General features: G+C 38.0%; 1 protein-coding gene across 2 annotated transcripts in view; it reads left to right on the forward strand.

The window, feature by feature from the left end:
- ZNF827 (zinc finger protein 827) overlaps positions 1-12,093 on the forward strand; it is a 68,305-nt gene extending 56,212 nt beyond the window's left edge. The window contains exons 9-14 of one of the 2 annotated variants that reach the window (XM_053460776.1): positions 4,814-4,951; positions 5,318-5,489; positions 8,268-8,434; positions 9,483-9,674; positions 10,018-10,195; positions 11,004-12,093. In XM_053460776.1, the coding sequence (XP_053316751.1) occupies positions 4,814-4,951; positions 5,318-5,489; positions 8,268-8,434; positions 9,483-9,674; positions 10,018-10,195; positions 11,004-11,811 (1,655 nt within the window). In that variant the 3' untranslated portion in view covers positions 11,812-12,093. The remainder of the gene's footprint in view (positions 1-4,813; positions 4,952-5,317; positions 5,490-8,267; positions 8,435-9,482; positions 9,675-10,017; positions 10,196-11,003) is intronic. The other variant, XM_053460785.1, reaches the window with a different exon arrangement.
- Positions 12,094-15,784: the final 3,691 nt, after the last annotated feature.

The raw sequence follows: 15,784 nt of genomic DNA on the forward strand, positions 1-15,784 counted from the left end.
ATTTAGGATTAAGAGAATTTGAGATAAGGCTCGGTTTGTGCTTACCTGGTGTGAGAAAGCTTGTCAAGCCTAACCTGTCTGCCTGGAGCAGGTCATTAATAGGCAGAATGTTGTTGTTGTGGGGTAGTCATCCCTAAAAAAGGGCAAAAAATGAGTATGAAAGTCCATGGAACAAGACTGGTAGTCCTGTAGTCTTGAAGCAAGAGAGGATTCTTGTAGGCTGTATTGGGGGGGGAGTTAAATGAGTACGGGACTTAGGTATAGGGAAGAACGTGGCTCGGTATAAGGCTGACATACAAAATATAAAACAACCTTTAATAATGAAGTGTGTAGTAAAGTTGGCATTCTTTCTTGTTGGATACCCATATGGTACCAGTGATTGATAGGCTAATTCTGAAACCATGCTCAATAAAATAACCAGTATATAATCAGGCAATCAGAATATATAAGGGCAGTCGCAAGCATGACTTGGCAAAATTTGGGATGTTGCACTTTTACTTCTAGCATAGAGAATATGTGGTTTTATATTTGGGAAAAGGGATGTGATTTAAGAGAGGGAAGCATTAGATATAATGTATAAGCCTCTGCCTTGTCAAAGTGTCATGAATGTGGAATGATAGCCGCTCCAAACATGGGTATAGTTGGGTATAGAGGAGATTCGCATTTGGTTTAAATAGGTTAAGGTTTAAGACGAGAGGATGAGGGTGATAATTCTAACTGTATAGGAGCTGCATTTATAAAGACATGTCTTGAAGACTGAATTCTAAATACGTGGACATATTGCCTGAACAATAATTTAACATTCATCAATAGCTCAAATGATGCAACATTTCAACATTTTTAATAATGAGTTGGCACTCACTAGTCTATATTGTAAGTATATACAGGTATACACCTGGCCTTCTCTTCCTGATTGGCACTCTTTTGAAGTTTGTGATGTTTTGTAATTTGGACGGGAAGCTTAAAAATGTGTCCTAAATGCCTGTAATATAATAGATACTATGGCAGGAACCATGAAAATATATATAAAGCAGCCCACTGCTTTTATGATGTATGAAGTGTTAAGTCAGTTACCATTGGTACCTGAAACATAATGTTTATTAACATGCTACTGTCTTGTCTTATGGGATTCCGCATGTCTCTTGTGTGTGTTTACAGAAGCTTAAATGCAAAAAAAAGTGTTAACTCTGTATATAGCAGCTTTCTTAATATTCTACTTAACATGAGTTGTTTTTGGTAATAAGTCTTTTTGTGACACGTTTATTCTTCACCCATGATGAAAACCTTACCTTTATCATTATTTACAACAACAAATGCGTGTGTAATAGAAATGGATTGTCACTGGTAATATATTATATATTAATGCTGATTAATATATTAGTTGTAATGCTTACATAAAAATTGGGGTTTATGTGATAGTAATATGTATGCTTATACGGATACGTGTGTGTATGTATATATGTTGTATATATATATATATGTATATGTATGTATATATATATATATATATATATATATATGTGTATATATGTGTGTATATATATATATGTGTGTGTGTATATATATATATATATATATATATATATATATATATATATATATATATATATATATATATATATACACACACATATATATATATACACACATATATATATATACACACATATATACACATATATATATATATACACACATATATATATATATATATATATATATATATATATATATATATATATATATATATATATACATACATATACATATATACATACACACACGTATCCGTATAAGCATACATATTACTATCACATAAACCCCAATTTTTATGTAAGCATTACAACTAATATATTAATCAGCATTAATATATAATATATTACCAGTGACAATCCATTTCTATTACACACGCATTTGTTGTTGTAAATAATGATAAAGGTAAGGTTTTCATCATGGGTGAAGAATAAACGTGTCACAAAAAGACTTATTACCAAAAACAACTCATGTTAAAGACATGTCTTGAAGACTGAATTCTAAATACGTGGACATATTGCCTGAACAATAATTTAACATTCATCAATAGCTCAAATGATGCAACATTTCAACATTTTTAATAATGAGTTGGCACTCACTAGTCTATTGTGTAAGTATATACAGGTATACACCTGCATTTGCATTTGACTAGGCAGTAGTAGAAGAGTCCAGCTCATTTGAATACACATTATGCATGCATAATAAGGAACTGGTTTTGCATATAACCGCCTACACAGAGACATGACCAAATATGGACATAAATAAAGGCCAGGAAATCAATAATAATTTCAATTATATGGCACAGCCCTTCTCCACATAAACGTTCTGGCTCTTGGTTGGGTCTCTCGTACGTCACGGCCATTGTCTTGGTCTTTGTTCAAAGGTTTTCATGTGTTAATGTGAGTTTTTTCAAATACCACAAGATGGCATTTGTGAGAAACGTAACAATAGCATATCCTGAAGGCTGATTTACACGCAGAACAAATAACCATAAGTAGCCTGAGCAGTAATTTACAGTCATCTCCACGCAAACCCCCTCTTTTATTGTGTGAAGGTGACCTCCCGGAGAATGAATAGAAAATCCCTCTGAGATAAGAGGCCAGCGGTACACTAGCACACTGATTAACATGAGCAGTATGCATGTTTAGTATTGAGACTGAGAAAGAAAGATTTCTGCCACATCTAATCAGTTCATTGTGTTTTAATATATTATGACGTCCAATAACTTCACTGTGTTTTAAAACTAACTTGGAAGTTTATTTAGGACATAGATAATATTAAACCGAACCACAACAACTTATAAGTAAAAATAATGGCATTAAAAGGTTTCCATGGCCAGCGTGATTGTATGTGTATATATATATATATATATTAATACATACACTACTGTTTAAAAGTTTCAAAAGCAATTCTTCCCTTTAAAATAACATGAAATGGGTCAGAAATACAGTGAGGACATTATTATTTTAAATGACTATTGATGCCGACTTTAAGTGGAATATCTTCATAGACGTACAGAAGTCCTTTATCAGCAGCCATTTGTTCCGATGGCAAGTTAGATTTGCTGGTTTTAGTTTCAGAGGCGAATTGATTATTAGAAAACCCTTTTGCGATTGTTACGCAGCTAGAAACGTCCTTATTTTCCACTTAAAATGCTAAGTGACCCCAAGCTTTTGAACGGTAGTGTGTGTGTATAAATATATACACCCTTTCCCAATGAGCTCCTAGCAGTAATCATAATTGGTTGACTGAAGTGTAGATCATCTACAGACACCCTGAGGATTGTGTACTCATTCAGAGACGTGTCCTTTGCCCACCCTCCACGCGAGCCTTGCTAACGCACTGTAACTATAGTGTGACTGTTCAGAGAGATCTCTTCAGGCCCGAGGAGAATGGTGCTGCTGAAGCGACTGCATGTTCCTTGGTTTCTTTAACGTTTCCCCAGTGAGACATTTGCTCACATGAAACACTTGGTGTACCCCTTGTCTGGCCAAGAACATCTGTTTTACAACCACAAAACGTTTACTTTGATGTCTGTCCAGGTGGCATGTTTTCTAGACGTGAGGTTTGTGCACGTGTTGGCCAGATTGCATGGATCATCCTGTGATTCATGTGTCCTATGACAGTCGGGCCCCTATAAAAATAGAGGATTTGGCACACGTGCTTACAGATGCATCCTCGGAAAGGGTTGGATAGTTACTAAAAGTCATGAAAAGGTTAAACTGCAGGATATTGTGCATTAAGGTAGCTGTTGATTTGATGGTTCACCAATGATGCTATTGTAATTTAGGAGATTTGGTTTACGAAAAGAAAATTGCCGGTTAAACATGTTAACCACTGATCTGTATTTATTTTGTGATGCTCATAAGTAATCGAATCTCCATTTTACATCAAGCCTCTTCTCACCGGGACAGCTGGGGAGATGAGAGTTCTCCCTTGTAACTGGGCCATTTATGCTACAGATGTCTGTGCTATCTGGTAAAGCCTCTGCATTACCTATGTGTCCTCCTGGGGCACAATGCTAGTATATGATATCACGTCCCAGCTCTCATTACAGAGGATGTGTGGTCCAAAGATGAGAGACTGCTTGAAGTAGGCACTCAGGGACGGACTACCGTTTGCCAGGCCTAGGGCAGCACTTCCCATAAACACACAACTGATCTGATTGTGGCTTAGTTTGATTTATATCTTGGTTTTCAGATGTTGTTTTAGTTGTCGTAGTTCTAAATCCGCAAGGAACATTCTAGAATATTAGGGGCGAACTACGGTATTTGTTTATGCAGCATATTTATATTGTCAATAGGATACCTAAGTAGGGTTTTACCACTTGATGCTGAAAAATAGCAAAACTTACATGAAGTTTTGCAAGGGTGTCCTTAGTTCCTGTGGGATTTACAGGCAGTACATCCAGTGTCCGCTACAGTTGTGTGTCTCCTTTCCTAACCGGGCACTAACGAGTGGTACTACCCTAAGCTACAGGTAGGTGAGTACCCTAGTGAAGCATAGAACTAAATTATAGTATTACTATTTGAGTGCTCCAATTAAAATAACACAACGGCTGCAGCGCTATAGAATATTCCTGTTTGGAAACAAAAATCTTTAATCACCATTTGGTTGGTGCTGTCTTTGAGTCTGCAGAGATACCTTTGAGGTCCTACATTAGTCACATACTAAATGTTCGTGTTAGATACATTGTCATGTGAGGTTTAATAAATGCTTTGAATCTACCTGATGCTTGCGTTCGTTCATGGCGTGTTCATGGCAGTGTTGTTTCTTGCAGATTCTGAAGCTCTTGGACTGGATGCGAGTGCCGGGCTAGCAGCTTGGAAACTGAACGAGCAGCTCTTTCCTTGCGATGTTTGTGGGAAAGTGTTCGGTCGTCAGCAGACCTTATCTCGGCATCTCTTGCTGCACACAGGTATGGAGTTTTGCTATGCTTTTATGCCACGCTTTTTGGCACTTAAATAGTAACCGTTGTGCAATCAGGTTATAAGGCATATATTTTATCATGTATGGCATAGTTATACAGCTATACAGAACAAAGTACAGGGCCAAGGACTGAATAAGGTTTGGGCAGGTTATATTGGCCGTATAGATCTTATCATTATATTCTGTTTCTGTGCATATGAATGAAAATATATATATATATATATACCGTTATATATTATATATTATTATTATAATTATGTGACCCTATATGTAGTCTCAAGGTCTCTAGGCTAATATATAGTGATCCGATTCTGTGTTTTTTTTTTTTTTTATTTATTAATTTCATTTTATCCAGAAGAAAGAAAATACAAATGCCACTTGTGCCCCTATGCTGCAAAGTGCCGTGCTAACTTGAATCAACACCTAACAGTCCATGCGGTGAAACTGGTCAGTACGGACACCGAAGATATTGTCAGTGCGGTTATTGCAGATACCAGCGACAAAAAGAAGAGCCTCTATTATTACAGGTGAGAACTATCACGGAGTTTTACATCCCTAAATGAGGGCTAACAACATTCATTTTTCCATCACTCCCCCAAAGTCTCACCGAGATCAAAGGAAAGCACAGCAAACTGGAAGCCGGAGGTCTCTGCGGGAGCCGCCAGATAAAGATTCATATATATCATCGTATGTCGAGGAGTATGAAGCCTTATTTGGCCACGGCTTCCGGCTTCCTGTTTGCTGTGCTTTACCCACATTTTACATCCACTCAATCGTACTGCACACATTGCATCATGACAGATACTAGACTATATTACAATATTATTATTAATTTTTTTATAATGGTTTATTATTATGGTTTTGTCCAATTCCATCGCAAAAACCTTTTGATGGACGTTAAATATCCAATTTGCGATGTCCTATGTAAAGCAGTGCACCTTAGATAACTGTATATGAAACTGTTCATTCGAATACACATTTTGTGCTGTTAATACGCTTGATTAATCATTGTAAGCCTGCCCATTCCTATAGCAAAACTTAGTTTGTGGTTTTATTTCGCATTTACTCTTGTTTTTTTGTTTAATAATAAATTCCTGGTTGTTTGACTTGAAGTTTGCTTCGATAATGAGCATTGCTAGGGTATTTTGGCACCTCCAACCACTTACCACTTCCCTGATCTCCCCAACCAGCCCATGGAGCAGTGGCACACAGGGGCAATCTGTCCCTGATTATGTGGCATAGGGGCTACCGGCACCTGAAACTGCCCGAAGCCGGGATACGTCACTACATAGCCGACATGTACCTGGGGGAAACTTCTATGCTAAATCTTCCTGTAATTGAAGCTAAAGGCTCCACCACAAAATCCATTTAAAATAATTTCAATTTGAAAAAAAAAAAAGGTTTAAATAAATAAAACATTTTTAATTGAGGTAAACATTCTTGAGGTGACCCAAGCACTGATAATCCACTCTTATGGTTCGGCATGTAATGTCCAATTTGTTCCAATTTTAGATGCCAAATCGGGTACATTGATATGTGACTTGGTTAGCAGACCCGTTTTACTGTTTATTATGTATAAAACATGAATCATTTCAAGTGTTTAGCATAGACCTTTGTCCCAAGTGTTCTTGGTTTCCTTTCTGTATTTCTTCCACTTCCCTTTGCCTTCTTCTCCAATTATCCACAGCTCTCTCTGCAAAGTTCTTCTTCCTAATATCCCCCTGGAGTTTTCCAGCTTCAGAGAACAACCTCCACTTTTATTATTCCTGTTTTTCTAAACTATACATCCCGTCCTGAACTGCTCCTCCCGAGCCTTAAAGCCTTTGGTATTTATATTGCAATACTTCTCTCTTCCTTCAGCTGCAAGCACTCGCCATAGCAAATATAATATTGATTTAATGACACGGCTTCTTCTATATACACATTTATTCCTTCGCAGCAGCGCAGTGGCAAATGCATCAGATCTCCCTAAACGTCCTTGTACACCCTCTGAAGGCTTTATTTACTGTTGAGAAGGCAGATCTTGCTCATCGCACAGTGCTAGCTCTGTTCACTAGATAACAGCCGGTGGCAGCATTGTGTTCGTAATCCGCTGCTGACTGGAACATGTAGTTCCTGGAAGCTGGTGAAATAGTGCAGTCTAACCTGGGAAGCGTTCCAGAGTGTTTTGAATTGGTTTCTGAGGTGCAATCTGCGCTTCACTTATCAACAAACCGGTCTTTACAACTGTATTTGGCAGCAGTACATTGCTTCTATGTTGCCCAGAGGAATATGCTAGGTGATGGGCAGCATCTGGAACATGTAGTTCCCAATTAACATCATGATTCTACTCTGCGGTGTAATTTCACGTGGTATGTCATCCAGAATATTTCAACGTGGGAGGTGCTGCAGGATAGTGTGTTGTTCAGGGAAGCACTGTAAAAATATCAGCGATAAAGTGACAGGATTGAAATAACAACCTCTAACCTAGAAAGAAACAATACTAGCTAGCTTGTTTTTATTGCTATGTGGTGGATACTAGGACTTTGTTTTTGTTTGGTTAAGTTCTTTACTGATCATACCTAGAGGACTTCTCCAAGATTTCTTCTAATGGCCCCTGATGATCTATTGACATCACCAGGGGCCCCGATCTGCTGAGTGTAATGTAAATATTAGTTCAGAATTAACATAGCCTCCTTCTAGCTGCTTCATTCACAAATATTGTATAAAATAAGCTCTAGGCCACAGTTTGTGGGTTAAACGCCTGAGCTTAAGGAACCAGCCTTAAGAGCTTATCAACTTGGGGAAACATGTTAGCAACTCAGGAACATAGGTTTCCCTGGCCTTGAGCGCTGAAGACAAGAGATAGCAACGGATAGAAATCCTTTAAATTCATAAAGGGATTTAACAAAGTACAAAAAAAGGAAAGGTTATATCAGTCTGAAACTAGACGGCCAGAGGCTTCCAATGTAAAAAAAAAAAAAGTTTTAGAGAAGTGATAGAGACACAATAGAGGGATTTAAATGTGCATGAGGTAGGTATAAAGCTATCCTGAATCTAAGACAAGACCGAGGACTGATTAAGATTTGAGCTGGAAAAAACAGGCAGACTGGATGGGCTGAATGGTTCTTACACGTCTTCACATTCTGTGTTTCCAAGTCAATGTCGGGGTTGTAAAATGTCTATTTTATTTTTTCGTGATTTGAAGCATACCAGATTCCAGGTTTTGGGGCTCTCTGGGACGTGAACTTTTCTCCTCTGTTCAGGTGGGGTATTTCTCATCATTCATGTAGATGCAGTGATTTATCGTTCTGTTCTCTTTGTAGCTGCCATGTCTGCGGATTTGAGACTGAGCTGAATGTCCACTTTGTGAGTCACATGTCCCTCCATGTGGACAAGGAACAATGGATGTATTCCATCTGCTGCAGTGCCTGCGACTTTGTCACCATGGAGGAATCTGACATGAGAACTCACCTCCACACCAAGCACTCAGGTAAGAGAAAACTCTGAAGCCTACAACTAGCTGGGAATAAGGTAGATTAAAATATATCAATTGTTTTTTGGGGTGAGGGGGTAAATTAGTTGTGATTTTTTTTTTTAAATTATTATTATTACTTGATTTATATAGTGCAGTAATATTCGATGACAATATTTTTTTTTCCTAGTGAAAGTACGCTATTATTTGGATAGTTGTGAATCTGTCTAGTTTCCTGTCCGTGTTTTCAATGTCTTCCCTTGTTGAATTAGTATTTATTCTTTACCATCTACATGAATATAGGCTAATTATTAACTGGCAGTGAGTTTAATGCATGTTATGATAATTTGGGTGTGATATCTGGGGATATAATACTATTATGGACAGGATTTAGATTAGTGTCCACAAACGGTAAGAAAATGATATCTGCCAGGGGCACATTTTAAGCACCAAAATCCCTCTTTGGACCTCCTTCTTTCTCCAAACAGCTGATATAGTATGTACGTCCACATATATCTATGCGATTCCACACCGACTGCACAAAACATTGGCAGTACATGTCCTTTTTAATAAATAACAATATCTAGCCTAAACAGACACTGTTGATAGTAGGAAAATAATACTAGGTTACGGTAATTTTCTGTTAGTAAGACTGCCCTTACAAAAAATTACTGCAATTTTTCTGAAGTAATACTGCAGTTTTTTGGACATGAAAAAACTGCAATACTGTACTTTTACTGCAGTATTACTGCACATTTACTGCCGTTTTACTGCATTTGTACTTCACTGTACTGTACTGTATTACTGCACATTTACCGCACTTTTTTTTTTATATTGCAAACCTGCAGTTGTACTTCAATGCACTGTAGCTTTATTGCATTTGTACTTCCGTACAAAAATAACTGCAGTAAAACTGCAGTACAGTGAAGTACAAATGCAGTAAAACTGCAGTAAAAGTGCAGTATTGCAGTTTTTTCATGTCCAAAAAAACTGCAGTATTACTTCAGAAAAACTGCAGTAATTTTTTCGTAAGGGTGTGTTTGTTAATCCTTCTTGATTTCCTTAGGAGATGACCGGAAGACCCCCAGTGAATCGATAAGCCCCTCTTCTTCCTCATTATCCGCACTTAGTGACTCCACCAACAGCAAAGAAGATTCAGACACCCCTCTGAGAAACCAGACTTCAAACAACTTGTTGGTCATTTCTTTAGTGCCTGGAGCCCAGTCCTATGTCAGCACTGAAGAGAAGCCTGAGAAAGGTAAATGCAACCATGGAAGAAGGGAGAACGCAGAAACGTGTTGACTGTTAAAATCTGGGTTGCCCAAGAAATTAGTGGTCCTTGCTGCGTTAAAGTAAAGAATATAAGAATGATTTTATGGGATTCTTCCACAGGACCAATTCACTAAAAAGACCCCCTTCATACATCAATATAGTTTAGTCCTCCAAAACCACACACTAAAGAGGTCATGACATTTGTCGTAAGAAGTGTGTTTTTGGTGTTAAACCTTGTAATCTAATAAATGTATTGTAAAAGTTATAGGAAGCACTAGACGCGGCACACTATGGAAGTCTCTTTTCTGATATGAATGTTTCATTCCTAGGTTTTGAGTGTGTTTTCTGCAATTTTGTCTGCAAAACAAAAACAATGTTTGAAAGACACCTGCAGATCCACCTAATCACACGGATGTACGAGTGTGATGTGTGCCATAAGTTCATGAAGACACCGGAGCAGCTGGTAGAACATAAGAAATGCCACACAGTCCCTACCGGTGGGCTCAAGTAAGGAAAGCAAGTACAAAACCCTTTCCTGTGTTAAGCACATGTTCTCATGTCATGTCCTGTTGTATATAACATGTGATACTGCACTAATCGTATTGTCTGTAACCCTAAGACCTGGCTGCAGAGCTTCACAGGCCAAAGCTTTCCTTTTTTTCTTTTGCTGAGTAGACTTTAACGGTGGGGTCTCTTCTTTTGTAGAACTTGGTCTGAACGTAGTATTTCCAACCCCTTTTCTAATCACTTCACCGCTCGTCACTCCCCTCGGTGCAAATCAATTCCTCGCTATATCGCTTTGTGAATGTTTAATTAAGAATGATGTGTTCCTGTTAGCCCATAGATGCAGGGATGATTTTTTTTGTTTATTATTTCATCTTACCAGTGTCATACATATAATGTATTTTTTTCCAAATGAGGTATAGTGTATATGCCCAGGGCACCTGGGGTTTATATCACCTTATTATTAAATAAATAAGTTATCCAGGCATCTGACTTGCGGAGGGTTATTTAAGATGTGAAAATAGATTGTGTGTGGCCATTTCATTTAGAGTGCATTTGAAAACTTACGGTGTGCTATTTTGTTACTAGTTAAGTTTTTGGGATACAGAAACACAAGGCAGATACATTTATATATTCACAAAATGCTGTTTGGTGTGCTCTGTGGATGTCAATATATCAGTGTGTTGGCCAAAGTTTGTCGGGTGGATGTCTAGTACCTGCATATTAATGGTTGAATGAATGCCCAGTCCATGTCCACATTTGTATGCGCATTTTAATGTTTTTTTCCTTTTTTTATGTGTTCTGCTGGTAGGTGCCCGTTCTGCATTTACTCCACAAACCGTCCTGCAGCCATGGAGTGTCACTTGAAGACGCACTACAAGATGGAGTACAAGTGTCGAATCTGCAAGGTGGTAAAGGCGAACCAGCTGGAGCTGGAAGTACACATCCGCGAGCATCGGCTCGGGAACCATTACAAATGCGACCAGTGCGGCTACCTCTCAAAGACGGCTAACAAGCTGATTGAGCATGTGCGTGTCCACACAGGAGAGCGCCCTTTTCACTGTGACCAGTGCAGCTATAGCTGCAAGCGCAAAGACAATCTGAATTTGCACAAGAAACTCAAGCACTCGCCACGCCAGACCTTCAGCTGCGAAGAGTGTCTGTTTAAGACCACACACCCCTTTGTGTTCAGCCGTCATGTCAAGAAGCACCAAAATGGTGAATTCTTGGAAGAGGAGAAGAAAGCCCAGGCTTCAAACCTGAAGGAGATTACCCCATTACTCACCGTTAATGACTCTAGGAGCCTGTTGTCCCCACTCTCGGTCATGTCTGCCTCGCAGGCTCTACAAACAGTGGCCATGTCTGCTGCTCAAAGCAGTGGCGTGGAGACACATTTAGCACTTAAAGCCTTTACAGTAAACGGTATCTCACCATGCTTTGATAGATACCAGAACTCCGAGTTTGCTCATCTCATTCCCTTAACAATGCTTTTCCCTCAGAATCATTGTGACGTCACATTCCATCCACCCAGACCTCAGACGGCACCCCCCGGTGTCAGTACACCGAAGCACTCCTTCCTTGCTTACCTTGGACTAATAGAAAGGGCAGAGACTGTTTGAGGACACCCTTTACCTTATCCCAGAAACCCAGCAGGTATACGTTGCTGCAAAATATAGGTTTGAAAGGTATGAAATGTGTACTGTATATCATTAGCAAGATTAGTTAATGGGCTGTGTGTGTATACCTAAAACATTTACATAAAAAGCTGCTTAATTAAGTCTTGAGAGAGGTAACCTACTGCATACTTCTACATATCACGAGTCTACATATATGCCTCAACCTAAATCCAATGCTTCTGATGGAAGTCCACCACTGTCTGCACCTATAAAATTGAATGTTCTTTTCCCCGTATGTATGTATGTGTGTGTATGTGTGTGTGTATATATATATATATATATATATATATATATATATATATATATATATATACACACACACACACACACACACACACACACACACACACACACACCTAATGGAGAGCAAAGTTCTAAATGGATAGCAACTTCTAGGTATTGTATCTTTTTGTTGATTTCACAAGAACAGGATACTGAACTATTTACGTCAGTTCTGGAAATGACCAATATGATTTCCCATGGAAATATATCAATGGCTGTGTCATGCTTACTAGCATATACAATATATTTTCACGCTCTTCTAAATAAGCGCTCCAACTGGGGAAACAAATATTTATATATCAAAGTAGCTCCCTACTTTGTACCAGCTTTCCTTCTTTTCGGGAACTTGCACCTTTTTTTATATTTTCCCAATAATGTATTTAAAAAAACACAGAACCAAGCCATAGGGGTCATTTGTAAGTGTGTCTGTCTTAGGTACTGTTACTGTGTATGTATGTATATATAGATAGATATATATATATATATATATATATATATATATATATATATACAAAATCTGAAAAAGCATTACACCTATTGCTCCAGAATGGAAGTGGTGAAATTTCTACCACCGGCAAATTTGCCACAGCTAACTATCGGAATTAGGATTTTAGTTTCACGCTGCCTGGTCAGACAATACATACATGTATATATAATTACCTGTGGTTTTGTTTTCTTATTTTTATTAACTCGTGATCACTCCGTCTGAGAGACTCTAACCCCTGGAGTGTCTGTTCTCTCAGGAAAACTCAATGTTCACATTCTTAACTCAATATTGTTATGTATTTTTATGACGTTGGAGCATGTGATGCTTTCTGTCAACAGGGAGAAATGCAACTTATTTTACTTGGTTAGTCTAACTCCCTCGCTATTAAACATCATCGCTAGTGGGATATAACGTTATTTAACCCTTCTGCTACCTTGTCAAATAAGGGTTTGTTTCTGTTCTAGAATAATGCACCATCGGTGATTTGGCTTCCAGCAGCACAAAGCTGCTTTGTCATACAACTTTTTTTTCCCAGACTGGTTCTGGAGTGAAAATTTCCAGTTAGTGACTTTTATTTGGAGATCTTGCCACTGAAACGTAGGCTAAAACTATGGTTACTTTGGCAACCAAAATGTCAACCACTGGGGACCATAAACTCTCCATAAAACTGCTGGAAGTTAATCGATTTCAGCCGTTTTACATGACATGTCTATCCAAGTCTGTCTGTGGCTCACGAGGCTTGTAGTTTGACACCCGTGACCTAAAATCTGACTAATGGTATCTACGCAAATGGTTACCGTCTGTTGACATGATTTTCTCGTGTTAGGTTTGACAGTGCCCTTTTGAGTGCTTAGACTAGCATTATGTGTTAAATGTAGTAAATATGCAGTGGGTACCTTTCTTTACTAAAACCAATTGAAACATATATATATATATTGGAAAATCCACTAATGGGTATTAAAAGTGTTCTAAAGAAACTCTGGGTTGAAGTCCCCAGACTAAAAAGCCGCTTTGCACAGTGCTGTTTGTTGCACTATTATCTGTTACTCATCTACATGAAAAGTACTATAACTCTGAGATTATATCGTTTCCTTCTATAAGACTATCAGCTTGGGCACTCTTTAAAATGGATGGATGATGTGTGTGTGTGTATGTATTATATATATTATATATGTATAATATATATAGTGCAGATTGTGATAATTTTTGTTACATTTATTCACCATGGCATTTAAAGTATCGTAATGTAGGATTTTCACTCATATATATTACGCTAGCCAATTGGCTACGATATGTATAGGTGAAAATGTAGTTGAATGTTGTCAGTTCTTTATGCTGTCGGGTAGCAACTGCATAGGTGGACAACATACAAGGATGGACACCAACTGGGCTGATCTTGCTGTCATCCAATGCTATGCATGGATCCCGTCCTACGGCGCGACAAAGAGTACTGCGGACCCGTGCAGCCCGCTCTGCACCCATTGCAGCTCACTGTAGGTAAGTATACGTTTTTATATGAGCAGTTGCTAGCGGTTTCTCTAGTGCAGTGTTTATATAAAATGTCGCAAATCGCCAACTATGTCATCCACACGTTATCGGATTGTAGGTCCACTTTAAAGATACATATTTCAATCCAAAAGAATGCGAATGAACAGGTGAATAACACTTTGTGTCTTACTATCCTGTATTCTGGTAGGGAGAGGTAAAAAGATGTGCATGTACTAACAACAAAGGTAATACAAAGCAGTCTGAGAAGTCTAAAAATATTATTTAAAGTGTATTCCTTTTATAACCAGAAACGGTTTATACCCCGTTAATGCCATTTAGTTTTTTTTTTACATTGCTTGCTGACTTGCTCAGTGAAAGAAGTTTGGAAACCGTTCAATGTAACAGATTAAATTAAAGAAAAATAAGCGTTTGAAAACTAACTTGTGGTGTTTTTGTTACTAAGAATGCCTGTTTTCCTTTATAGGAAGACACAGCTGTATTTTTATTTATTTTTTATTTATTTTTTTGGACCATTGACCTGAGTGCTCCTTTTGGCTTTGAGTCGCCAAGGCGTTAGGGAAACCAGCAGAAAACTAGGCCAGCTAAGAGGTGTCTGGGGGAAGAGATAAAATGTATAATTATTATTTAAAAATGGATTTATTTTTCATATTAATAATATACCTTTGAGAATATATTTGCTATTTAAAAATATTTATTTGTTAGAACGGTAAAAGTAAAAAAAATAAATAAATAAGCACTCCCAAATAATTAATATATCACGCTGCTAACACTTTTAATTAATGAGACAAGGAAAAATCTACAGCAAAAGAAAATAAATAGTTGACCCACCGCCTTTAACATTACCATGCAGCACCATATGCATATAAAATGTTCTCCATTGTGGTGGTTAACTTCTGTATAGTAAGCTTCCTAGTCCTATGGTGGGGTTTTTGATGCCAGAACAGGATTTTTAAGGCTTTAAATATAACAGACTAGTCCTTTGTACTGTTCAGTATCTCACCACGCTTCAAGCCTCTGTTGGCTGCTGGCGTTGCTTCCTAAATGAAACACAATTTAAACAATACATGATCCCGCCAGCTCGGAATATTACGATATGCTGTTACAAGTAATAACCAGCAAACAAGCCCCTTCACCCTTTGGTAATATGCTTGAGCTTAAGTTAGTGGCAAAAGTCTATTGAGTATACGCTGTTCTTCATGTGAAGAAAGAAAAAAAACAATTAACTTGAAATTGAGCTGAAATAAAATCTTCATTTGCGGGCAGCTATCATTGAAATGACACAAACTTCAACCGTCAGTGATTTGTAAACAACATGGCTTTAAAGCGCACAACGGTTAGTTGTCTTCACTGAATGCTCGGCTGATTGCAGGATTTCATCAAAGGCTACTACATGAAAACAACCTCGGGGTCCTAACTAATGTCTCTTGGCCTACCTACAAATTCACCATCTCCTCATAAATTGCCGTTACAGGGTCAGTTTAATGTTGCATGCAGCCTCGCCTACTAAGAATGTGTATTAAACTTTTTTGTTCTTTCAAAACATAAGTCAGGCGATTCCATTGAAATGAGCAGCAGATACAAGGAAAATATACGTAGATATTTGCAGCTTGTGTACAAAGAGCTACATCCCTGTTGGAA

Source organism: Spea bombifrons, chromosome 1 (genome assembly GCF_027358695.1).
Source record: "Spea bombifrons isolate aSpeBom1 chromosome 1, aSpeBom1.2.pri, whole genome shotgun sequence".
Taxonomy (NCBI): Eukaryota; Metazoa; Chordata; class Amphibia; order Anura; family Pelobatidae; genus Spea; species Spea bombifrons.